This window comes from Lepidochelys olivacea (assembly GCF_965140295.1).
Source record: "Lepidochelys olivacea isolate rLepOli2 genome assembly, chromosome: 7".
NCBI lineage: Eukaryota > Metazoa > Chordata > Testudines > Cheloniidae > Lepidochelys > Lepidochelys olivacea.
In genome coordinates, this window is record NC_140417.1 from 43,500,225 (window position 1) to 43,525,291 (window position 25,067).

Below are 25,067 nucleotides of genomic sequence, written 5' to 3' on the forward strand. Positions count from 1 at the left end.
GCACATCTGAAGGCCAGGGATTTGTGAAGAAACTGTCAGAGTGCTGGGAAGCAAGCAAGGAAAACCATTAGGCTAGTGGAGGGGAAGTCCAGCTGGGGTGTTTTGTGGAAGGTTTGGTGGACTTAATCCAAGGACAAGAGACAAATGAGGAGAATCAGAGCAATGTATGTGGTGAAGTGATAGCTGAGGCACTGAAAAGGAATGTACTTGTCTTAATTTCCTCAGTACAGCTTACTAAAGATGGACAGAGTCATTCTTCATGCCATATAGGTTAAAGTAGGAGAAAATAGGCTGTAAGAGGGAATGATAATTTAATGAACAATAGCTAATAACTAACAAAGCAAACAAGAACAAAGGAAAGATAAATGGATCTGAATTTTAAATGACTACTTTCTTCTATTGCATCATATACGTATATTGTGTTTTCCAAACATGAAGACATTATACCTGCCCTTCAGTTATCTAAATGTCTTGAGTATGCAAAACCTTACAAGAGTACTCTGTCTTCATGTGAGTAAGAACTTGCTGCATCTGGTCCTGAATTAAAACAATATACAGAAAAGTATAGGAGGAAGGGATGTGAACTGAAGTTGAGCATGTCTAGATTATTTAGGATAAAAGTGTTTCTTGGTTTTATTTATTGTTTTGAGATGTTCGTATTTTTATATACCATGATTTCAAATTTACAGTATATTTTAAATTTATGGGCAAATGGGTAGCAATTGAAGGTGGACTGATGGAAGTGAGTTTAAAGGAGGAAAATGATTCTGTGTGGTGCACAGAAGAAAGCTATACTAGCCATAGGAGGGCATGGCTTGGAAAATATATTTGCATATATATTTGAAACTCTGCTTCAGTGTGAAAAGCCCCTCTCTAAGGGAATGTCAAATGGTCATTTGAATTCCCTTAGTAAAGTAAAACTGAAAATATCTGTACCTTCTACCGGTTTATCAGCAATTGCAGCTTTATCTTCATTATCTTCTGGCTTCGTAACCACCATGGATGTCAAAGGTGTCACAAACTTGTATTTCAGAGAGAGCTCCAGGGCTTCCGCTGTAAGGTTTTCCTTTTCTTCTCCCTGAGTTACAGTTCTGAATGAAGGGAGAGAATCAGAACGTAAACTTTCTACAAAGCCAAATCATTAAACACTGGATTAAGCATTTTATTCTCCCTCTAAAATATGAAGCTATCCATTTCTCTGCTGAAAAGAAATACACATTTCCTTTTGAGAGCACTCCTCCTGACTTCACTGAGGGGCAGGGCAGGTAGCCACAGTCTGATCCTGTATTTGCTCTCCTTTAAAATTAACTTAAAAAAAAAAGAACAGGAGTACTTGTGGCACCTTAGAGACTAACAAATTTATTTGAGCATAAATTTAAGCATAAGGAGCCACAAGTACTCCTGTTCTTTTTGTGGATACAGACTAACACGGCTCCTATTCTGAAACTTGAAAAAACAATACATACTATTTTTTGGCCTTCTCATGGGTGTATTTATGTGATGGAAAGTAAATTAGGTAAACAGTTCTGAATTTTCTGCGCATGGGTAATGGATATCGCCAATTAGCTGCCCAGTGTTTTCATGCTATTTCACAGATACTGTTAATTTATATTTCGTTACCGTTTTTCCAGTAATTGTTGGATGGTGAGATAAGCCCAAAGCCTCTCAATGTAATCCCCAAATATGTACTCCTGTTCTTGGAGAGCTTTTGCCGTTTCTTCGACATCTGCTTGTTCACTAAATGTCACATCATTTTCTGCCTGTTAGGAATAAAGAAATTTCTCTTTGTAACAGACAGGTATGACTGAACCCTGACTATCCAGAGGTCACAGGAGACATCCAAAATCTTCATATAACCTACGGTTTGGAAAATGAGGATCTACAGTAAATTAATGAACTTCATGATCCTGCACTGAGAATTGCACAGGTTCAGAAGTCAGTATCAGTGCCTTTGCTCAGTAGCTCCTGAGCTGCTAGAAGTATATACATGGGGACAGAACACATTTGCAAAATTAACATTGAAATTTGGTTAATCAGGATTTACCTGTACATTGCTTATGCTGTGTATTTAACATGGCAACAGGTCTGTGCATACACAGCTATAGTAGCTGGCCTAGTGGTAGCACAATTTCTGTATTTTAAATATATCTAGTTTCAGATGATAATAATTGTAATGTGAAGTGGACCAATGTGTGTCGCAGTACATATACAAGTGATACTGTACATTTGATAAATATTCTCTGTATGAAAGTGGTACATTCGTGTTGGGTTTTTTAAAATTGTTCTGGAATCCAGGACTGGAAATAATTTTTAGTCCACTTAGAATTTTGCTCCTATTAGGTACTATTTCCATTGGAAGGCCTTTCAAATATTCAATTGACTTAGAGAATGGGAAGTATTCCTCGAAGGATTAAAGACTATTTTGGAGGACAAATGAATTTCACATGCAAACCAAATCACCAGAATTCTTGGGGGGAAGTGGCAAGACTGGTATCTGGCTTTCACTTAGCAATATTGTATTAGAACAAGATATTCATACTGTCATACTGATGAATCTTGAATTGTACTTTTTACAAAGTTTGCATACAAAGTTAAAAGCCACAGATTATTCCATTCAACTATTAAATACCATGTTAATGAAACAATAAGGCTAACCATGCAAAGACAAAAAAAATCATCAAGAGATGTAAACATTAAGGTTCTCATAGCAACACTAACTTACTCAAATTGGACATATTGTACAAAGTTACTCCAGATTGACAGAGTAATTCAAAGAAAAATTTAGCTAAATAAATTTCATGCCTTTTGGTGTATTTAAATTCTCCATACTCTGCAATATTTTTTTTCATAGAATGAAGGTATATTGGGGAATTCTTATGCACTGCCAAATTTGGAATCTCCCACATTCCGACATTTTATGTAGCAAAGAAAGGTTTGAAACAATCACAATAGACCCATACTTACACCTTGAGCTTTCACATCTGCAGTCAAACTGTTCAGGTCATTATCTGTAATACGTCCAGCCACCACGATTTCAGAGCCATCATAATAGTGCTTAAAATTGTTTTGAGTTAAGTCAGATATTGCATTTTCAGGGTAGTTTAACTTCACTTCTGTAAGCATGGGATTGGCTACTTCCGCATAAAAACCCTAGAGGGAAGAGAGGGGGAGCTTATAATTAATAAATATATAATTTATAGACACTCCTGTGCCCACAGACCTCTTGACACCTTAACAAATAAACAAAACTCTTCATTAGACCATGCTGCCTCCCAATTTATAGTCATTCCACTTTGCACATTTACAAGAGAAGGAGAAAGCTGTTACCTGGAAAGCTAGCACCCCAGCACCTGGTCATATTTTGTTTAATTACATTGAAAGTGGAGGCAAATGTCATCAGAAATATCAGTGTGACTGCCATCATTGACTTAATTTATATGGTTATGGTTTTACCTCCATTTGTATGGCTGAATCAGAATCTGGATAGATGCGACGAGCCACCCCTTTATTCTCTAGTGCCATCTTTTCTAGAAAATTATAGTCAACAGCATAGCCAAAAGCCAGGTTGTATAAGGGGTATCTTCCTTGAATGTTTTTTTTTACATTCGCTTGAATTTCCTGAAGGTTTGATACACCTGCATATTAAATAATACAAAACAAATAGGCTTTAAGATTTTGTTTATGAAAACAATAGCAAACAGCAAAAAAAAATGAATGAAATGTGGTTAGTTATTTTTTATTTAGATTTTTCAGGGTGTGACTATCATGTTTTCTGGGCATCATTAATTCTAAACTAACTTTAGACAAAGTATATACAAGTGTCTAACTTAGAAGGCAGACTTCCCTTAAAAAAAACCAAAACCCTTTATTAACCCCATAAATAAGATTCACCAAGAGGCAGAGTACACACAAGCCACGTTTGTGCTTTCAGGATTCTGAGTTGTTCAGGGACTGGTGCAGCCCTCAGCATAACTCAGTGAAGTCCCATGTAGAGTTCTGTTATGACATCCCGGGAGTGGCTGCTTTGCTTATGGGCAACTTCACAAGTGGGAGTAGCATGTATTATGGAGATCTCCTCCAAACTTCTGGCCCCATCCTGGCATGCCCCCAGGAAATTCTCTTCTACCCCTTTAGTGCCACCTTTAGGAGGGCCCTGGTGCAATGGTGATTAGGGCACAGAATGGGTGGAAGAATCCCACTCCTCATGTTTATTCATTAGCAAGAGATGAAACTCTATATTAAAGAAAATGTGCACCATCATAACAATTATTCAGTTACACCAGTAAAAACCCATAATGTAGACATGTTGCACCAGCACAAAGCAGGGCATACAGCCGTTTAGCTTAATTAACAAATACCCTTCCCATCAGTGCAGGACATCTAAATTAACGGTTTGCATCAGTGGGTTTGCATAACTGAACGGTTTGCATAACTGAACTAATTTAGCTACACGAATGAAAATGTTCTTAATATAGCAAGGATGATATCTAATTGGGTGGTGGTTTAGTAATGTGGCAAAATTGTGGGTAGGATGAGACCACCAAAGATATAGTGTATATATACTTGTGGTAGATAGTGAATCACAAACTGAAACCAAAGACCTGATTCTCTAGTCGGCTATAGCAGCTTAACCTTAGTGTAATGCCATTGAAATCAGTGGTGAATCAGGTCTCATGTCTCCTGAAATTAAAGAATGGTGAACTAAAACTGAAGTAATTATTTTCCTTCACCTGCTTAAGTCCACTTTACTGTTTGCTTCATTTACCAAGACACCTACCTTCATTGGGGTGACCATCCGTTAACAAGATAATTATAGATGCACTTCTCTTGGGCACAGAATTTGTTTCAAAAGCTGTAGTCAGCATTTCAATTCCCTTCATTAAACCACCATGTAGGTTTGTCACTGCAATGTAGAGACACAAATTAGGGTTGAAAACTTGTGGTCAAAAATAGAAATGTTTTAATCATAGATTCATAGAAATATAGGGCAGGAAAGAAACTCAGGAGGACATAGCGTCCAGCCCCACAGGCCGTGGCAGGATTAAGTATACCTAGACCATCCCTGACAGATGTTTTTCTAAACTGTTCTTAAAAAAAGACAGTTACTCACCTTTGTAACTGTTGTTCTTCGAGATGTGTTGCTCATATCCATTCCAATTAGGTGTGCGTGCACGATCATTGGAAGATTTTTACCCCAGCAACACTCAGTGGGTCGGCTGAGGCACCCCCTGGAGTGGCGCATTCATGGCGCCGGATATATGCCCCCGCTGACCCAGCGCCCCCTCAGTTCCTTCTTGCTGGCTACCCTGACAGAGGAGAAGGAGGGCAGGTTTGGAATGGATATGAGCAACACATCTCGAAGAACAACAGTTACAAAGGTGAGTAACTGTCTTTTCTTCTTCAAGTGCTTGCTCATATCGATTCCAATTAGGTGACTCCCAAGCCTTACCTAGGTGGTGGGGTCGGAGTGAGATGTCGCAGAGTGAAGGACCACTGAACCAAATGCAGCATCACCCCTGGACTGCTGAATTATCACATAGTGGGCGGCGAAGGTATGCACTGAGGACCAAGTTACTACCCTACATATCTCCTGTATGGGTATGTGTGCCAGGAAAGCAGAAGATGAAGCCTGAGCCCGCGTGGAGTGGGCAGTAAGGTGCGTAGCTGGGACACCAGCCAAGTCATAGCACACACGGATGCATGATGTGATCCAGGAGGAGATGTGCTTAGAGGAGACCAGAGGGCCCTTCATCTGGTTGCTGCCACAGCAACAAACAGCTGCAATGTTTTCCTGAAAGGTTTCGTTCGCTCAATGTAGAAGGCGAGGGCCCTGCGAACATCCAGGGAGTGCAGCTGTTGTTCCCGTCGAGAGGCGTGCGGCTTCGGATAGAAGACAGGGAGGAAGGTGTCCTGGTTGAGATGGAAGGCAGACACCACCTTAGGGAGGAAGGCCAGGTGGGGTCGCAGCTGTACCTTGTCCTAATGGAACACCGTATACGGTGGTTCCGATGTGAGTGCCCTGAGTTCAGACACGCTTCGCTGAGGTCATAGCTACGAGGAAGGCTGTCTTCCAGGAAAGGTACAGGAGCAAGCAGGTGGCCATCAGCTTGAACAGGGCAGCCATGAGTTTGGAGAGGACCAGGTTAAGATCCCACATAGGGACCAGTTGTCGAATTCGTGGGAACCCTGCTCCAACCCCTTGAGAAATCTGCTGAGAATGGGATTGGAGAAGACCGAACGCCCATTTTTGCCCGGGTGGAAAGCTGAAGTAGCTGCCAGGTGCACTCTGATGGATGATATTGCCAAGCCCTGCTGTTTTAAGGACAGGAGGTAGTCCAAGATGATAGGTATTGACGCCTGTAACAGGGCCATATGACTGAGTGCTCCAGCAGGAAAAACGCTTCCACTTGGCTAAGTACGTGGACCTGGTAGAGGGCTTCCTGCAACCCAAAAGGACTTGCTGTACCAAGTGAGAGCAGCACAGCTCAGATTGAGTTAGCCATGTAGCATCCACGCTGTGAGGTGGAGAGATTGCAGGTTGGGATGACAGAGTCGTCTGTGGTCCTGAGTGATCAGGTCTGGCCACAGCGGGAGTGGAATTGGAGTATCCACCGACAGCTCTAGGAGAGTGGTACACCAGTGCTGTCTGGGCCATGCCGGGGTGACCAAAATCTGATGGGCTCTGTCCCTGCGCAGCTTGAGCAGGACCCTGTGGACTAGCAGGAATGGAGGAAAGGTGTAGTACAAGTGATCCTTCCACTGTATGAGGAAGGCGTCCGACAGGGAACCCGGAGAGCGTCCTTGTAGAGAGCAGAACATTTGGCATTTCCAATTCTCGCGAGAGGCAAATATGTCTATCAGGGGAAAGCCCCACTTCAGGAAGACAGAGTAGATGATGTCCAGGCGACCAGACCTCTCGTGAGCCTGGAATGATCTGCTGAGGTGGTCCGCTAAGGTGTTCTGGACTCCTGGGAGAAACGACACCACCAGATGGATTGAGTGGGCTATACAGAATTCCCACAGATGAGTGGCCTCCTCACAGAGGGGGGATGACCAGGCTCCCCCTTGCTTGTTGATGTAAAACAAGGCCGTTGTGTTGTCTGTGAGGACCGCAACACAACGGCCTTGAATGCACTCTCAGAAAGCTTGATATGCCAGGCGCACTGCTCTGAGTTCCCGTACGTTGATGTGCAGGGATAACTCTCCTGCCAACCATAGCCCCTGTGTACGGAGGTTCCTGAAGTGGGCTCCCCATCCCAGGGATGACGCATCCGTGACTAGGGACACGGAGGGCTGTGGGGAGTGAAATGGCACCCCTTCGCACACTGATTTGGGGTCCAGACACCAGCATAGAGAGGCTAATATCCCTGGTGGGATGGTAACCACCGTGCTCAAGCTGTCCCGACCTGGGCAGTATACTGTTGATAGCCAGGCTTGGAGTGGACGTAGTCGCAGCCTGGCGTGCATGGTCACATACATGCAAGAGGCCATGTGTCCCAGGAGGCATAGGCATGTTTTCACGGTTGAGGTCGGGAAGCTTTGCAGGTTGTGGACGATGTTCACTAGGGATTGGAAGCATGCTTCCGGCAGAAGTGTTCAGGCTAGGCCTGAGTCTAAGACCGGTCCTATGAATTCTATCCTCTGGGTTGGCACCAGAGTGGATTTCGCGACATTGAGCAGGAGGCCCAGTCGATTGAACATGTTCATGGTGAGCTGAACATGAGACTGCACCTTATCCCTGGAGCGACCCCGAATAAGCCAGTTGTCAAGTTATGGGAACACTTGGATCCGTTGTCGACAAAGGGAGGCAGCCACAACAGCCATGCACTTGGTAAACACGCTGGGGGCCATGGACAGGCCAGAAGAAGGACGGTGAATTGAAAGTGCTGTTGATGGACCACAAAGCAAAGGAAGTGTCTGTGTGCTGGGTAGATTGCAATGTGGAAGTACGTGTCCTTCATGTCAAGGGCGGCATACCAGTCTCCAGGATCTAAGGAAGGAATAATGGTCCCTAGTGAGCCCATGCGGAACTTCAACTTTATCATGAATTTGTTGAGTCCGCGTAGGTCCAGGATGGGCCGAAGCCCGCCCTAGGCCTTGGGGATTAGGAAGTAGCAGGAGTAAAAACCCCTGCCCCTTGACTCTCTTGGAACCTCCTCTATCGCTCCCACAGCTAGGAGTGATTGGACCTCCTGTAGAAGGAGGTGCTCTTGAGAAGGGTCCCTGAAGAGGGGAAAGCAAATTGAAGGGAGTAAACCCCTTTCCACCATGCGTAGGACCCAACGGTCTGATGTTATGTGAGACCATGCATGGAGGAAATGGGAGAGACGATCTTGGAAGGCGGGGAAGGATCCTGAATGGAGACTGGTGCTCCATCCTCGGGTGCACCTTCAAAAGTTCTGCTGAGGCCCTGCTGATGGCTTGGGAGGGCCCTGGCCTTGGCTGGCTTGGTGGCCAGTTTGTTTTCTTCTACCACCTCAGCTGTGTCTTCTAAAGAAGTCCTGTCTTGGCCAAGGGGGAGAGTAGGACCTCTGAGGCTGTGGTCTGAAGGGCCTTCTCTGCATTACTGGGGTATGCATTCCCAGAGAGCGCATGATAGTTCTCGAGTCCTTCAGACTCTGCAGCCTTGAGTCTTCTCGGAAAATAGGCTCTGTCCATCAAAAGGCAGGTCCTGGAGGGTCTGCTGCAACTCTGGTGGTAAGCCAGAGACTTGCAGCCATGAGATGCGGTGCACGGCTATGCCCAAGGCCAGGGTCCTAGCCGCCAAGTCCGCCACGTCCAGAAGCTTGTAGGGAGGTTCTGGCCACCTTTTTGCCCTCCTCTACTAAAGCCCCAAATTTCTCTCTGGACTCCTGTGGAACCAACTCTTTGAATTTTTCCATCGAGTGCCAAGAATTATAATCATATCCGCTCAGGAGTGCCTGCTGGTTGGCCACCCTGAGCTGCAAGCCTCCAGCCGAGTATACCTTGGGCCCAAACAAGTCTAGGCACCTAGCATCCTTTGATTTAGGTGCCGGGGCCTGCTGACCGTGCTGTTCTTTCTCGTTGACCGAAGCCACGACAAGGGAGCACGGTTGGGGGTGCGTATAGAGGTACTCATATTCCTTTGAGGGGACAATGTACTTCCTTTCTACCCCCTTGGCCATAGGTGGAATAGAGGCTGGCAACTGCCGGATTGTCTTGGCATTGGCCTGTGTAGTTCATATGACTGGGAGGGCCACTCTGGACAGTGCCTCCGCCGACAGAGTGTCAACCACCAGTCCTCTACCTCCACCACCTCCTCTACCTGGAGGTTCATATTGCGTGTCACCCTTAGGGGCAGTTCCTGGTGGGCGTGGAGGTCCACAGGAAGAGGGCCCAAAACTGTAGTCCCTGCCACTGCCTCATCAGGCAAGGACAAGGAAGATAACCCTGAGACTAAGGGATTCTGGGTGAGGTCCTCTTGTGAAGGAACTTGTTGCCCAAGGTCCACCATGCTAGGGGCGTTGGCCTGTATTGGCACTGGAGCAGTCACTTCAGAACCCCCCAGGGGTGGGGGATTCACAGTGGCCTCCAGTACTCGGGGCTCCGAAGGGGTGGAACGGGAAGCCCCCGAAGGAACCCTTTGGACCTGATGGTATGCCTAGGGAGTCCAAAAAGACCACTGTGGAGGTCCTTGGCCCAGGTCCTGGCCTTCGTCCAGCCACTGGCCTGCACCTTCCTCGCCCTGGTCCTGGGCATGGTGGCCACCTTGTGAGCATGATGACGTGGAGGCAGTCCGAGATGGCCAAGGCGGTGCCGTACGTGTTGGCGCAGAGTTTCCCGGTGCTGTACGGTGCCGGGGACCAGTGGCGTGATGCAGAACGGTACCGAGACGTCGATCGGTGCCTGTGGTCATATCAGTACCAGGAGCCTGATCTGGATCTCAATGGCAACCTCTGGCGAGATCGGTGCCAGGATTGGCTCCGGGTCGAGTGCAGCTCTGGCTGGTACCGGGAGCGATGCCAGGAATCCGATCAGTACCAGCCGTACTGCGATTCAGATCTCCGCGAGCTGGAGTGGCGTGGAGAGTACGATTGGCACCGAGAAGAAGACCGGTGCCGGGACTGCGAGCAACACCGTGAAAGGTGCTGGGACCAAGATTGGGACCAGGACCGGTGCCGTCCTGCTTCACTTGGCAATGGTGGTTGTATGAGGGACGGTTTTCCCTTCGATGGCACTGCCCGCACCGGAGGTGTTGCTGGCTGCAGGGGAGTCGGCTCTGTGAGCGTGATCAAGTCCTGCGCTGTCGAAAAGGTCTTCGGTGTGGAGGCCAGCCTCAGCTCGACCACGGTGTGCACCAGGGAGCTTACATGCACCGGACTCAACGGCCCTTGTGGCGCTGGAGTTGACGGTGCAGGAGCCGTTACTTGTCCTGTGCACTCCAGCAATGGACGTGGCTCCAACAGCGGTGTGGGAAGTGTCAATGGCTGACGAACCAACAAACAAAAAACAGTCGGCATCTGCTTGGGCTGCTTCTTCTTTGGGCCCGGAGATAGGGAGCGGCATTGTGGTGGTGGAGGTGCCGGGGGGACCTGGTGCCGCAAGTCTTTAGTAGAGTCCGAACGCGGTGCCGGACCAGTCGGTGCCACAGGGGCACTCCGCACCGAAGACGACGCCGAGTCCTGGTGCGCACAGGAAGGGATCGGGCTAAGTACCGCCTCCATAAGGAGCTGCTTCAGTCTAAAGTCCCTCTCCTTCTTGGTCCTTGGCTTGAAGGCTTTGCAAATGCGGCACTTGTCTGCTTGGGGGGGAGTCCCCCAGACACCTTAAGCAAGAGTGGGGGGTCTCCCGTTGGCATCGACTTCAAGCAAGCCGAGCAGGGTTTGAAGCCTGGAGACCCAGGCATGGGCCCCGGTACCAGGACAGGGGACAGGGGAGAAGACCCTGTTCCACCCCACTAAGTAAACTATCTAACTATACTAAGTAATTATTAACAACTAATCACAAACTATTAACAGGTACTAAAGTGAATGCTAGGGAGAGTGAAGATTAGCTACGCTGCGCTCCACAGTTCCAACGACCGTTATGGGCGGTAAGAAGGAACTGAGGAGGCGCTGGGTCGGCTGGGGCATATACCTGGCGTCATGAAGATGCCACTCCGGGGGGCGCCTCACCTGAGCCAACGAGTGGAATCTTCCGACGATCGTGCACGCGGCCTGCGCACACCTAATTGGAATCGATATGAGCAAGCACTCGAAGAAGAACCTCCAGTTATTGCAATTCCACAACCTCACTTAGTAACCTATTCCAGTACTTAAACTATCCTTAGTGTTAGAAAGTTTTTCCTAATGTCTAATCTAAATCCTGCCGCAAAGTAAGCGGACTACTTCTGGCCCTACCTTTGGTGGAGAAAAAGAACTGATCATCATCCTCTTTATAACAATCTTTCACATATTTGAAGACAGTTTCATCGATTAAACATGCCCAGTTCTATCAACCTTTCCCCATAGGTCAGCTTTTCTAAACCTTTCATCATTTTGGTTGATCTCCTCTGGACTCACTCCAATTTGTGAACTTTTTTCTTAAACTGTAGTGCCCAAAACTGGAAACACTACTAAAGCTGAGGCCTCACCAGTGCTGAATAGAGCTGAACAATTATCTCCTGTGTCTTGTTAATACATCCCAGAGTGACATTTGCCTTTTTTGAAAAAGCATCATGCTATCAACTCATATTCGAATTGTGATTCCTCTACGGCCCCCAGGTCCTTTGCTGCAGTTCTGCTGCCTAGCCAGTTAGTAACAGGGGGTAGCCGTGTTAGTCTGTAACCACAAAAACAACAAGGAGTATGGTGGCACCTTAAAGACTAACAGATTTATTTGGGCATAAGCTTTCGTGCGTAAAAAACCACTTCTTCAGCCAGTTAGTCCTCATTTTGTATTTTTCCTTCCTAAGTGCAGTGTTGTGCACTTCTCTTTACTGAATTTCATCTTGTTGATTTCAGACCAATTCTGCAATTTATTAAGATAATTTCAAATTCTAATCTTGTCCTCCAAAGTGCTTACAACCACTCCCAGCTTGGTGTCATCTGCAAATTTTATAAGCATGCACGCTACTCCGTCATCCATTAATGAAAATAATGACTAGTATCAGACCCAAGACAGACCCCTGCAGGACCCACTTGATATGTCCTCCCAGTTTAACAGCGGCCATTGATAACTACTCTGAGTATGTTTTTTCAACCACTTGTGCATCCACTTTATAATAATTTAATTGAGACCATATTTCATAGAATCATAGAAATGAAGGGCTGGAAGAGACCTTGATAAATCATCAAGTCCAGCCCCCTAAGCTGTGGCAGGACCAAGTAATCTAGACCAGTAGTTCTCAAACTTTTGTATTGGTGACCCCTTTCACATAGGAAGCCTCTGAGTGAGACCCCCCCTATAAATTAAAATCACGTTTTAAAATATTTAACACCATTATAAATGCTGGAGGCAAAGCAGGTGGAGACTGACAGCTCGTGACCCCCTATGTAATAACCTTCCGACCCCCAGTTTGAGAACTGCTGAGCTAGATCATCCCTGACAGGTGTTTGTCCAACTTGTTTTTAAACATTTCCAATGATGGGGTCTCCATGACCTTCCTTGGAAGCTTCTTCCAGATCTTAACTATCCTTATAGCTAGAAAGTTGACATAGTTTCCCTAGTTTGCTTATGATAATGTCACGTGGGACTGGGCCAAATGCCTTACTAAAGTCCAGATATAGCACGTATACTGCTTCCCCTGCCCCGCATCCACCAGGCTGTTACCCTGTAAAAGAAGGAAATTACATCGGTCTGGTATGATCTGTTCTTACAAATCCATGTTGGCTATCAATTAGCACCTTATTATGCTCTATGTTAAACACTGTTCATTTATTATAGAATTATAGAAATGTAGAACTGGAAGGGACCTCAAGAGGTCTTCTAGTCCAGTCTCCTGCACTCAAGGCAGGACTAAATATTATCTAGATCTCTGCAACAGGTGTTTGTCTAACCTGTTCTTAAAAACCCCTAATGATGGAGATTCCACAACCTCCCTAGGTAATTTATTCCAGTGCTTAACTACCCTGACAGGAAGTTTTCCTAATGTCCAACCTAAACTTCTCTTGCTGCTATTTAAGCCCATTGCTTCTTGTCCTATTCTCAGAGGTTAACAAGAACAATTTTTCTCCCTCCTCCTTGTAGCAACCTTTTGTGTTCTTGAAAACTGTTATCGTATCTCCCCTCCCCGACTTCTCTTCTCCTGACTAAACTAACCAATTTTTTCAGTCTTTCCTCAAGGTCATGTTTTCTAGACCTTTAATCATTTATATTGCTCTCCTCTGGCCTTTCTCCAATTTGACCACATCCTTCCTGAAGTGTGGTGCCCTGAACTAGACCTTGAGGCCTTATCAGCACGGAGTAGAGTGGAAATGTAGGAATCTAGTGAATTATCACTACAGTATGAAAACAACAAGGAGTCTGGTGGCACCTTAAAGACAAACAGATTTATTTGGGCATAAACTTTCAGGTGCCACCGGACTCCTTGTTGTTTTTGTGGATACAGACTAACATGGCTACCCCCTGATACACTACAGTGTAATAACTGAATTCAGGCAGTTTCAGCCCCTTAACATTTTGCCTCCATTTATAGCTGACATTTAAATCCATCACATAAACACTTCACATTACAGTGAAAGGATTTGGTTTTGACGGCAGGGGATGAGTAAATTTGACAAAACCTGGATTTTTCAAGTTAACATAAGGAAAAAAATGGACATCATATTTTGGGTTAATGCTAACCTCAGGAATGTCCCATTAGTAATATAGGGCAAGCTTGGGGCAGGCCCTTGCGCAGGTGATGGAAGGGTAGGGGGAATACATATGGAGCTTCACTCGCACCTTGTGAACACTCCTTGTGAAATTCTGTCACAAATGCAACCTCTACCAGAATAGCTGGTTATTAGGGACTAAGACCCACCAATAACGATAAAACTGTGTAGTGTGGCTGACGTACAGCAGTACTATCTACTACCACTGGAGGCTCCTGAAGGAGCTGAAGCTGTAATTCGCTTGACTGCCACCAAGGGAGTTTTGCCTCTACAATACAGACTTCAGGCAGCAGAGGAAGTACATCAGTTAAGTTTGGCGAACATCAAATAATTGTCTTTGTAATCCTTCCCAAAATCTTCAGGCCAGCCTCATGCACCATAATGCAATATTACTAACCCCAAGCATCCAAAATTTGAGTCAGGCTCCAAAAAATCATAAGATTGACTTCCAAATCATGAGATGATTAAAAATAATAAATGTTGAGTTCTTTCTCTTTGCTTTCTGGTTTTCTCTCTTTAGGTTACACTCAGGTCACATTTTCTAACTTTTTTCTACAGCCAGGAGGGCTAGGAAACTTTACTTTTTTTAAAATGAAAGCTGAGATTTTCATGACTCCAGGAGCTGGAGCTTTAAAGAAAATCATCAAATGTCATGAGACTTACAAAAAAAGTCACGAGAGCTGGCAAAATTGGTACTGCGATCACAGTTAGCAGGCATCTGTTGTCATGGATTTGTGTGTGTGCGCACGCGTGCCCATGCACACAGAAGTGTGTGTGTGTGTGTGTATATAGGGGGTATTTCTCAGACTCACCCAGAAATGCTGGGGATTTGAGACTGAACTTACTGTCTGTGTGACTGCAATATTGTCAATTTTAACCACTGGCCATGTGCTTCAGACCTATGTGATAAGAGTCACTGATGACTGAAGGATGCAGCTCTCAATTTTTAATTCCAGTAACATGAATGTTGCTCTCTCTGGTGAATTCACACATTATTTTTAGGTAGGGGGGTTGGGATTTCTGCTTAAAACTTGCCTGTTATTCAGCTCTTTCTCTGAAGGTTGCAAAAACCTTCACAGAACCCGAAAACAAACATATAACTATAGTAGTGCTTCTTAACCAGACAAATTTTTAGAATGAAAGCTTGCAGCACTCCATTCTCATACTGAATTTGGGTATTAGCTTCTTCAATATTTATTTGAAGTACCACCTATAGCAAGTTTACTACAATACTTACTGCCTTGAGTGCCAATAGCTCGAACGAAGTCCTTTGCTTTCTTCAGATTCTCAGCAGTGGCTTTGACTAATCTGTCTTTCCAAATGTGTACATTGGAACCAAACAGTATGAAATTAAAGTGGTCATCTTCCCTAATATCCTCTAATATTTTAAGAAGTGCTTCCCTTGTCTATAAGTAAATAAACATAAGTTTAAATGAATGAAACTGCTGTGGGTTACACAAATAACAAATAAATAACAATAACAATGAAATGAATAACAAATGAATAACAAAAGAAAGCCTACAGCTTTTACATGAATTGTTTCTGAGGATTTTTCACTGAACATTCATGTAGTGAAAAACTCCAGGCCTGATTCTGTCTCAGTTGTGCCACTGTCAATTAGGACAGGTTTCAGAGTAGCAGCCGTGTTAGTCTGTATCCGCAAAAAGAAAAGGAGTACTTGTGGCACCTTAGAGACTAACCAATTTATTTGAGCAGAAGCTTTCATGAGCTACAGCTCACTTCATCGGATGCATTCAGTGGAAAATACAGTGGGGAAATTTATATACACAGAGAACATGAAACAATGGGTGTTACCATACACACTGTAAGGAGAGTGATCAGGTAAGGTGAGCTATTACCAGCAGGAGAGCGGGGGGGGGGGGGGGGGAGAAAAACCTTTTGTAGCAATAATCAAGGTGGGCCATTTCCAGCGGTTGACAAGAATGTCTGAGGAACAGCAGGGTGGGGGGGAGGGGGAATAAACATGGGGAAATAGTTTTATTTTGTGTAATGACCCATCCACTCCCAGTCTTTATTCAAGCCTAAGTTAATTGTATCCAGGTTGCAAATTAATTCCAATTCAGCAGTCTCTCGTTGGAGTCTGTTTTTGAAGTTTTTTTGTTGAAGAATTGCCACTTTTAGGTCTGTAATCGAGTGACCAAAGAGATTGAAGTGTTCTCCGACTGGTTTTTGAATGTTATAATTCTTGACGTCTGATTTGTGTCCATTTATTCTTTTACGTAGAGACTGTCCAGTTTGGCCAATGTACATGGCAGAGGGGCATTGCTGGCACATGATGGCATATATCACATTGGTAGATGTGCAGGTGAACGAGCCTCTGATAGTGTGACTGATGTGATTAGGCCCTATGATGGTGTCCCCTGAATAGATATGTGGACACAATTGGCAACGGGCTTTGTTGCAAGGATAGGTTCCTGGGTTAGCGGTTCTGTTGTGTGGTGTGTGGTTGTTGATAAGTATTTGCTTCAGGTTGGGGGGCTGTCTGTAAGCAAGGACCTGCCTGTCTCCCAAGATTTGTGAGAGTGATGGGTCATCCTTCAGGATAGGTTGTAGATCCTTGATGATGCGTTGGAGAAGTTTTAGTTGCGGGCTGAAGGTGATGGCTAGTGGTGTTCTGTTATTTTCTTTGTTGGGCCTGTCCTGTAGTAGGTAATTTCTGGGTACTCTTCTGGCTCTGTCAATCTGTTTCTTCACTTCAGCATGTGGGTATTGTAGTTGTAAGAACGCTTGATAGAGATCTTGTAGGTGTTTGTCTCTGTCTGAGGGGTTGGAGCAAATGTGGTTGTACCGTAGAGCTTGGCTGTAGACAATGGATCGTGTGGTGTGGTCTGGATGAAAGCTGGAGGCATGTAGGTAGGAATAGCGGTCAGTAGATTTCCAGTATAGGGTGGTGTTTATGTGACCATCGCTTATTAGCACCGTAGTGTCCAGGAAGTGGATCTCTTGTGTGGACTGGTCCAGGCTGAGGTTGATAGTGGGATGGAAATTGTTGAAATCATGGTGGAATTCCTCAAGGGCTTCTTTTCCATGGGTCCAGATGATGAAGACATCATCAATGTAGCGCAAGTAGAGTAGGGGTTAGGGGATGAGAGCTGAGGAAGTGTTGTTCTAAGTCCGCCATAAAAATGTTGGCATACTGTGGGGCCATGCAGGTACCCATAGCAGTGCCGCTGATTTGAAGGTATACATTGTCCCCAAATGTGAAATAGTTATGGGTGAGAACAAAGTTCAGCCACCAACTAAAACCTCTCCAATGCATCATCAAGGATCTACAATCTATCCTGAAGGAGGACCCATCACTCTCACAGATCTTGGGAGACAGGCCAGTCCTTGCTTACAGACAGCTCCCCAACCTGAAGCAAACACTCACCACAACCAGCAACCACACACCAGCAACCACACACCACAAAACAGAACCACTAACCCAAGAAACCTATCCTTGTAACAAAGCCCGTTGCCAACTGTGTCCACATATCGATTCAGGGGACACCATCACAGGGCCCAATCACATTAGCGACTCGTTCACCTGCACATCTACCAATGTGATATATGCCATCATGTGCCAGCAATGCCCCTCTGCCATGTACATTGGTCAAACTGGACAGTCTCTACATAAAAGAATAAATGGACACAAATCAGACGTCAAGAATTATAACATTCAAAAACCAGTCGGAGAACACTTCAATCTCTTTGGTCACTCGATTACAGACCTAAAAGTGGCAATTCTTCAACAAAAAAACTTCAAAAACAGACTCCAACGAGAGACTGCTGAATTGGAATTAATTTGCAACCTGAATACAATTAACTTAGGCTTGAATAAAGACTGGGAGTGGATGGGTCATTATACAAAGTAAAACTATTTCCCCATGTTTATTCCCCCCCACCTCGCACTGTTCCTCAGATGTTCTTGGCAACTGCTGGAAATGGCCCACCTTGATTATCACTACAAAAGGTTTTTCTCCCACCCCACCGCACCCCCCGCTCTCCTGCTGGTAATAGCTCACCTTACCTGATCACTCTCCTTACAGTGTGTATGGTAACATCCTTTGTTTCATGTTCTCTGTGTATATAAATCTCCCCACTGTATTTTCCACTGAATGCATTCGATGAAGTGAGCTGTAGCTCACGAAAGCTTATGCTCAAATAAATTTGTTAGTCTCTAAGGTGCCACAAGTCCTCCTTTTCTTTTTGTCAATTAGGAATAATTCCAGTGAAGTCAATGAGTTACACCAGCATAACATCTGTGTAGATGAGATGAAAATGAAAAGGCCCTATGATAGGATCACTTGAACAATCATCACCTATGCTGAGTGGGAGAGGTTAGTTCTAAGCAATAGTAGCATTTGTGTAGGGGAGGAGATCTTAAGCACCAAAGCCTGGGTCTTGATATGTAGCAGCAGAAACAGAAATTCTGAGCATCAGAATGGAGTGGGGAGTTCTAATAGTAAGGTGCTTCCCATCACCCAGAGCTGGAAGAGGGTACAAATGATATAGAAAAGGGAAACAATAGACAATATTATACATGTGTTTTAACTTACAGGATACCCAGAGCAAGGGGAGGCCTTTTATAGATATTTTGGTTTAGAATTTTGAAGATATAAAAATATAGCTTGAAAACATCCATGATTATAGTTTTGGCGTAGGCTGAGTCTTTGAACACCTGCTCATGATAAGAAGTGTCTAGTACCTCCACTAGGTACTAGGCTTCCTAGAACCTTGCACACCAGGACTTGCTTTGTAGTAAATGTAACCAATTACCTGTTGTATTCCTATTCCATACATTGAGCCACTAACGTCTATTACAAAAACCACATTTTTGGGGAAATTTGGAAGATTTGTTGGTGCAAAAAAGTGTACAAAGTATCCATTGACAATCTGAAAAATAGAAAAGATGTGTAAAAAGATGTGACTTGAATTTACTAAGCATGCCCAGCTGAAATTTTAAAGTATTGAATTTACCTGTAAATCACCTGGACTGTCTCTCTTCACATCATACTTTATTGTAAAATCTCCATCCAACAGTGATGTTGAACAATTTGCACAGGTTCGCTGTTGATCAATGGTTGGCTTGAAAGACACATGGCCCTGAAAGCAGACGCCCTCATTAGACTCAAACTTTAATAAATGAATGTAAAATACAAAACATGAGAAGGTTTGTGTTTTAGACAAATGTATGTATAGAAATGTGAAAGTCCATAGGATAAAACAGGGTTTTATAAAACAGATGCCATTTTAAATAAGTTATGTATACCCACGTCAGTATTTAATTATTCTGAGCAACTGAGTTTGTACAAGGTAATAAAAATGTATTAATAATAAATTATTATTATAAAGCCCTCTCCTCAGCAACTGTTAAAGAGATGAAAATATTAACTACATCATCATACAAATATACAAAACCAATTATACTAAAAAGTTCTCCTGCAAAGGTGATGATTTTAGATGTTGTTTGAAAGCGGGGAAGTAGGATGCAAGGTGTCTGCTTATGGATAGCAAGTTCTACCCACATGGGCACAACAGCAAAAGGGTCAGTCACCTGCCTATCTAAGAACCACCCCTTTGTCTGTGCACTACCTTGCACAAAGGGACCCTGGCCTAAAGTACTACTGTAATATGTATAACAAATTGTAGTGGGGAGGCTGCCTCACTCCTGGAGAACAGGGGTTAAAAACAGCCAAGCTAGGCTGATTGGGGAAGCAGCCACAGCTGTGGCTAGCTCAGTTAGGGCCCAGCTGGTCCTGATAAGAGGGCTGGGGGCCAGGAGTTGGAGGAGTCTCACTCTAGCCCTGGAGTAGGAAGGGCTAGCTGCCTGGTAGCAGGGTATCTGAAGCAGAGTAGTGCTGGGGAATAGGGCAAAGGGAGCTGGGGAGCTCCAGCCTGGTAAACCTCCAGGCTACAGGCCTTAGCAAAGGCCTACAAGGGTACTGGGGCTACAGAGGTGCAGCCTGGGAATAGGAAGAGGCAGCTGGTCCTAACCCCTTGCCAATGATGAGTGGCCATTACAGACCACAGTCTGCCCTAGTGAGCGGGGGCTAGATGATGACTGGCGGTAGCCACTGAGGCAAGGTGGGTTTAGAGGGTTGGGGGTTCCCCTGGGAGGGGAGACCCAGAGCATGGGGGTACTCCTGGGGCAGAACCCTGAGGTAAAGGTCACCAGGGTCCAGGAGGGACATGGGGCCTGAGGCAGGTGAGACACCCGCCAGTAGGAGGCACTCCATAAGCTGAAGAGCTAATTCCCAAGACGACCAGCAGGAGGCGCTGTGCCAGTGAGTCTTTGCTTTGCTACACAAATAATAACAACAAGTAGATGTCAGAGCAGAAATACCCATAGGTTCAGGCTTAATTTCAGGGCCTCGAAAACCCTGTTTCCTCACATTTAATGCTTTAAAAAGCAATAGGGTCAACTTAAAGTCAATCTCCTGAATTCTTCCTTATGCTGTGGTCCCTTTACATCACCTTCAATGGCATAAAAGGGCTGTAGTTGGCCCCTAAAGAATATTCCGCGATGCCAGAGAGAAAAGGGACCCACTCCGCCTTTGGCTCATGTAGAGCATGTATAATTCCTCTAGGTCAGCTCCTTTCCTGGCCCCTGTTGAGGGGCTTTATTAGGAGGAAGGGAGAGAAAAGGCATGGCCAGAGCACCTGGATATTCTGTGCTAGTGTAATAATCCATAGAAGGCTGTTATAAGACGGCATGATTTAGAGCAGCCCTGGGAGGAGAGGCCTTATAGAAAATAGAGATGGAAAAGAGCTGTATTATCCCATCCATCCCCACTACTGGCCAGTATAGTACATTTATATTTGCATTAACCTAGTATATTGTGCTGACGTATTATTTCATAGTGATCTGACTTTGTTAGAATTCAGAAGAAATATAACTAATTCATTGTCTACTAAGGTTGTTATCCATTGTACCTTTTTTCCTGAGAAAGATTTTTTAATAACTTGTGACAAGTCATTAGTGATGAATGATCCTTGTGCTTCCAGCTCACTGATACCTTGGGGTTCAAAGATGTTTGCCTGGATCTGAAACGTTCATTGAAAATACACTGTCATAGATAAACCCACAACTGTAACAACTTAAATGGAGGACAAGGAGAAACTGTATATGCAGAATAGGGAATTTCTTGGTAAAGGGGAAATCTGCCTTTATAATGCAAAACAGCATTCATGTTTGAATCAGAAATCCTCAGGTAGTTAGATGTGACTTACCTATCTTCCATCTGGAGACTTAAAAAAGAAACACAACTGCAAGTTACTATTTTACTAACTGCTTGCAAGGATTTGGGTCAGATGTTGAAGAACCACACATTTCCTTGGAAAATACCATACTGCCAGTACCATGAGGCCATATCTGGTTATCATTTGTTTATGCTGCAATATGGTTTTGGTCTTGTGCAAAGTGCTGCATATAATGATTTAAGCATGTTTTGATGACCAGTTTCAGAATATATATTTTTAAAGCATCTCCTGGGCACACATGAGAGAACTATTGAACTACAGGTAGATTTTAACAGGGCAGATAAGGAGAGTGTTCAAATAACCTCTGGCACAAAAGAGACCTTGGTTTGAATCCTAGGGTATGGTTTGTGTGTGTCTGTGAATTCAGGCAGCGTTGTTTGGCATCAGTTTGATAAAAGCTTGGGCTATTCTATTAAGGCATTTGTGAGAGGAGTGTCTCACGTTCATCCTGTCCTCAGTTGTGTTGATGAGTTTCCCACTCTCCAATCTATTTTTTGTAGGGCTTATTCCTTGTCTCAACTAACGAAGCTTATGTATGCAAACCAGTAATAAAATACATTGTTTGAGGCTTTCAACCTGGTTCATAATCACTATTGCCCACAAGATATTGGTTGGGGGGCCTTCCCCTCAATAGTGAACTGCTGTGGATAAACACAGTAACCCGCTTCATCTGTTATGCATAGATTCCAAAAGATGCACGAGATTTCAATATATCTTGAGTTTCTGTAACTACAGAATGTAACTACTGCAAGGTACAATTTAATTCACAATGCCATTTACCTCAAAGTGATTGACGAGCTGCTTTGGTTTTACTTTAATGAGCATCTCATATTTTCCAAAGTTTCTCTTCAGCAATTCCTCATAGGTGAGTTCAAAAGTGACTTTGCTGGCTGCTGCAATGTTGACTGAAACAGTGAACTTTTCAGTTTTTCTCCCAGAAGCCCTAGAAATGTTAAACTAATTACAAATAAGAAAAAAGGCTGCTTGTCCCTTCTCTCCTATTGTGCACCTGCTCAAGAGCAAGGCATAGTCTAGCCCACAAAAATGAATATAAGAGAGATGAGATTTCTGGGTCTCATTCTTTATCACTGACTCATACTGAGAAGCATTTACACAGGTAGCTGAGTGGGACTAATCACATGAGTATGTACTTTGCATAATTAAATCTTTCACAATTAGGGATATCCCCTGACCAATCAGAAGTCATGTCTCTATTTCTTACATGATTACATTATAACCAATATCCTTTTTTCGTATAAAGTATGAACTTTTAACAGAGGCTATAAAATACATTCCTAATTTCATTTTTAGCTATAGGATGCTGGAATATGGAAATGAAAGGTTTAAGCCCACTGTAAATCAGCATTCTTACCTGACGAGACCCGCAGTCTGTCCCCGTGACACAGCCTTCTCATATTGCTTTTTTGCAACTTCCTTTTCTTTTATATTCCCAGGATAGGTAACACCATCAATTGTCCTACAGATGGAAAAAGTATCTAATTTAGTGAATGATTTGTATTGACACATGAAAATATTATGGGTTATTCTCTGTTCATCATCTTGTTTGCTAACAAGCAGTTTTTAGACTTGATCTTGCCAAGTGCTGAGCACTTCCTGTGAGGTGATGAACACCTTCAATTTCCAGTTACTTCAGCTGGAGTTAAGAGTTCTACACCTTACTAGATCAAGACCGATTCCTCGTCTGAAAATAAATAAATGAGCCCAATATTGGGCTGATGGTAACAACTATTCAAATCTTTGGCAAACTCCTATACCATGGCATGGTGAATATCATGTTTTGAACAATGACACCAGATGACATATTGTAACTAAAGACAAGAAGGTGTGATATTTTCCTCCATTTTCTGGCCTTCATCTGCTTTCAGCTACTATGTTCAAATATTGCTTCTACAATAATGGGATAATTGAAGTTATAATGTCATGATGGGAAAACTGTAGGCAATGGAACATCTTTCTAGAGATCCTAGGTTTGAACAAGTGTTATTTCTGGAAATTTCCTTTATGCCCCTGTGGAAGGGTAGAAAAAAATTGCAAATTAGTGTTCTTATCCACAGATGCACAACTGTCTGAAGGTCCCACAAATACCCTGCATCTGTACTTGTATCATTAACTTTGTCCATGTAACATTTAAAAATCAGCCTAATAGTAAAATAAAAATAAAGATCTCAGTTCAGATTCTTAATGCTGCTAGTCTATATTTCTCTGTATTAAACCCATACAGTCTTAGTCCATGCTAGAAATAGAAGTTCTTCTCACATGCTGAAATTGGTAATGAAGGCTGTCTTAGGCAGATCAACATCAAAAAACACTTCCCTAGACACATTGGCACGATTGACTGCTCGGCTAGTGATGACATTGTGGGCAAATCGGGAAGTCACTTTGCTGTCAATTTTCATGCTGTAGATTTCTATGCCATTGACAATCTGGAGAATAAAATGGCAAAATAACTACCAGTTACATTTGAGCACTGTGTAAATCAGTAATAATTCAATAAAACAGAAATAATCATAGTAGGAGTCCTAGCATTTCACTGCATAATGGAAAAGAACAAGTTCTGTATTTGTTCAGGACCACTAGGGTACAATGAAGTTTGCTTGGATGTTTTTAATATTGTCCATAATCAAGCTACTATGTGAAAATAATTATTCTAATAACAGTAACTATAAGCTCAGTAGCAAAATGCTATCTCTAGAGTTGAGTCGGCACTTACTATAAGCTCCTACCTTCAAGTATTTATAACACTTTGAAATTTTCTTTTACTGCATCCATAACTCCTGTGCATGCTCAGTATTGGGTGGACACAACAATACAGTATACCTCTGGCTTATGAAACCAATGATTGCTGTAACGAGCAGCTGAATGGCTGGCTTGTGCAGCACACACCTAGAAGGTGCCTTTGTATAAAAGTGCCACAGATAGAATATCAAGGAGGATAATCTGAAATGAAATTGAGTTGAAGGGAAAAATTCACTCCCTAAATAGAGATCCCTCACAAGGCCTGTGGACCACTTAAAACAGGAGCTATTTCCTCTACAAGTTGGAAAGGAAGTAATGAGGGAGGAAGATTGTTCCTGTATTTCTTTCAAATACTTGGGAGATGCTCAGTTACTATGGTGATGGGGCTATATAAGTACATAGCTAAATAGATAGATACAACTATTTAGGTAACTCTTCAGCAACAACATGTACCTTTTGCACAAGAATAATATTTAGAAGTGCCCCAGGATTCTTATGGTTGGGGATGAGAGGAGATAGATGACTGCAGCCTGGCTGATTCACTAAGTATTTAGATTTGTGCTTAAGTGGGATGGACTACTGAATTGGGGTCTAAATGCCAACGGGCATCAGCCTTAAAGCCACTTGCCTTCCTTGAAGGAAATACTTAAAAAGAAGATAAAATGTTTCTGTTAGAGGCATAGAAACAATGCCAAACAGTTTTGTTGTTTGAAATACAAAATGGGATTAGCTATTATTTGTTTGTTCTCTTTTTACTGCACAGAGCCTGACTGACTCTGAGTTTGGGATATTACTGTATATTATGATTACCTAAACCAAAAACCTCAAACTAGCACGCAACATTTACCATGTGTACCTAGAAATAACAATTACTCTTGCTGTGCTCATTATAGTGTGACAGAAGTCTTGAAAATAGTAAGAGTACTTTATTAATTGAAATGTGAATCCATCACTGCAGCCTGGATAAAAACAAACCCTCATTTGGTACAATATCCTTTGTTATAAATTAGAAGAGAACTTACCAAGTCATCAGCACTTCGCTTCTGTAAAGAGAAGAAATTGAAAAATTGTCTTATGACTATTGTAAGAATCTGCATACAGATAAACCTACTTAGCATCTAGGTAGCACTTCAGCATCTATATAGCACTTTAGCATCTTCCAAGTCAAATGGGAGTTTTGTGTGAGTAAGCAGTGTAGAGCCAGCCCATAGTTAGTAAATTCAAGGTTGATTC

At 43.5% G+C, this 25,067-nt stretch overlaps 1 protein-coding gene across 1 annotated transcript in view; it reads right to left on the bottom strand.

Moving 5' to 3' along the window:
• Positions 1 to 25,067, bottom strand: part of LOC311523983 (inter-alpha-trypsin inhibitor heavy chain H3-like) — a 44,549-nt gene that overhangs the window by 12,616 nt on the left and 6,866 nt on the right. The window contains exons 2-14 of the mRNA XM_084634641.1: positions 24,857 to 24,877; positions 23,355 to 23,521; positions 22,450 to 22,554; positions 21,858 to 22,020; positions 20,751 to 20,861; positions 18,795 to 18,920; positions 18,594 to 18,710; positions 15,052 to 15,220; positions 4,778 to 4,903; positions 3,454 to 3,635; positions 2,965 to 3,150; positions 1,621 to 1,760; positions 937 to 1,091 (exon numbers count right to left, since the gene is read on the bottom strand). Of these exons, the coding sequence (XP_084490767.1) occupies positions 937 to 1,091; positions 1,621 to 1,760; positions 2,965 to 3,150; positions 3,454 to 3,635; positions 4,778 to 4,903; positions 15,052 to 15,220; positions 18,594 to 18,710; positions 18,795 to 18,920; positions 20,751 to 20,861; positions 21,858 to 22,020; positions 22,450 to 22,554; positions 23,355 to 23,521; positions 24,857 to 24,877 (1,768 nt within the window). The remainder of the gene's footprint in view (positions 1 to 936; positions 1,092 to 1,620; positions 1,761 to 2,964; positions 3,151 to 3,453; positions 3,636 to 4,777; positions 4,904 to 15,051; positions 15,221 to 18,593; positions 18,711 to 18,794; positions 18,921 to 20,750; positions 20,862 to 21,857; positions 22,021 to 22,449; positions 22,555 to 23,354; positions 23,522 to 24,856; positions 24,878 to 25,067) is intronic.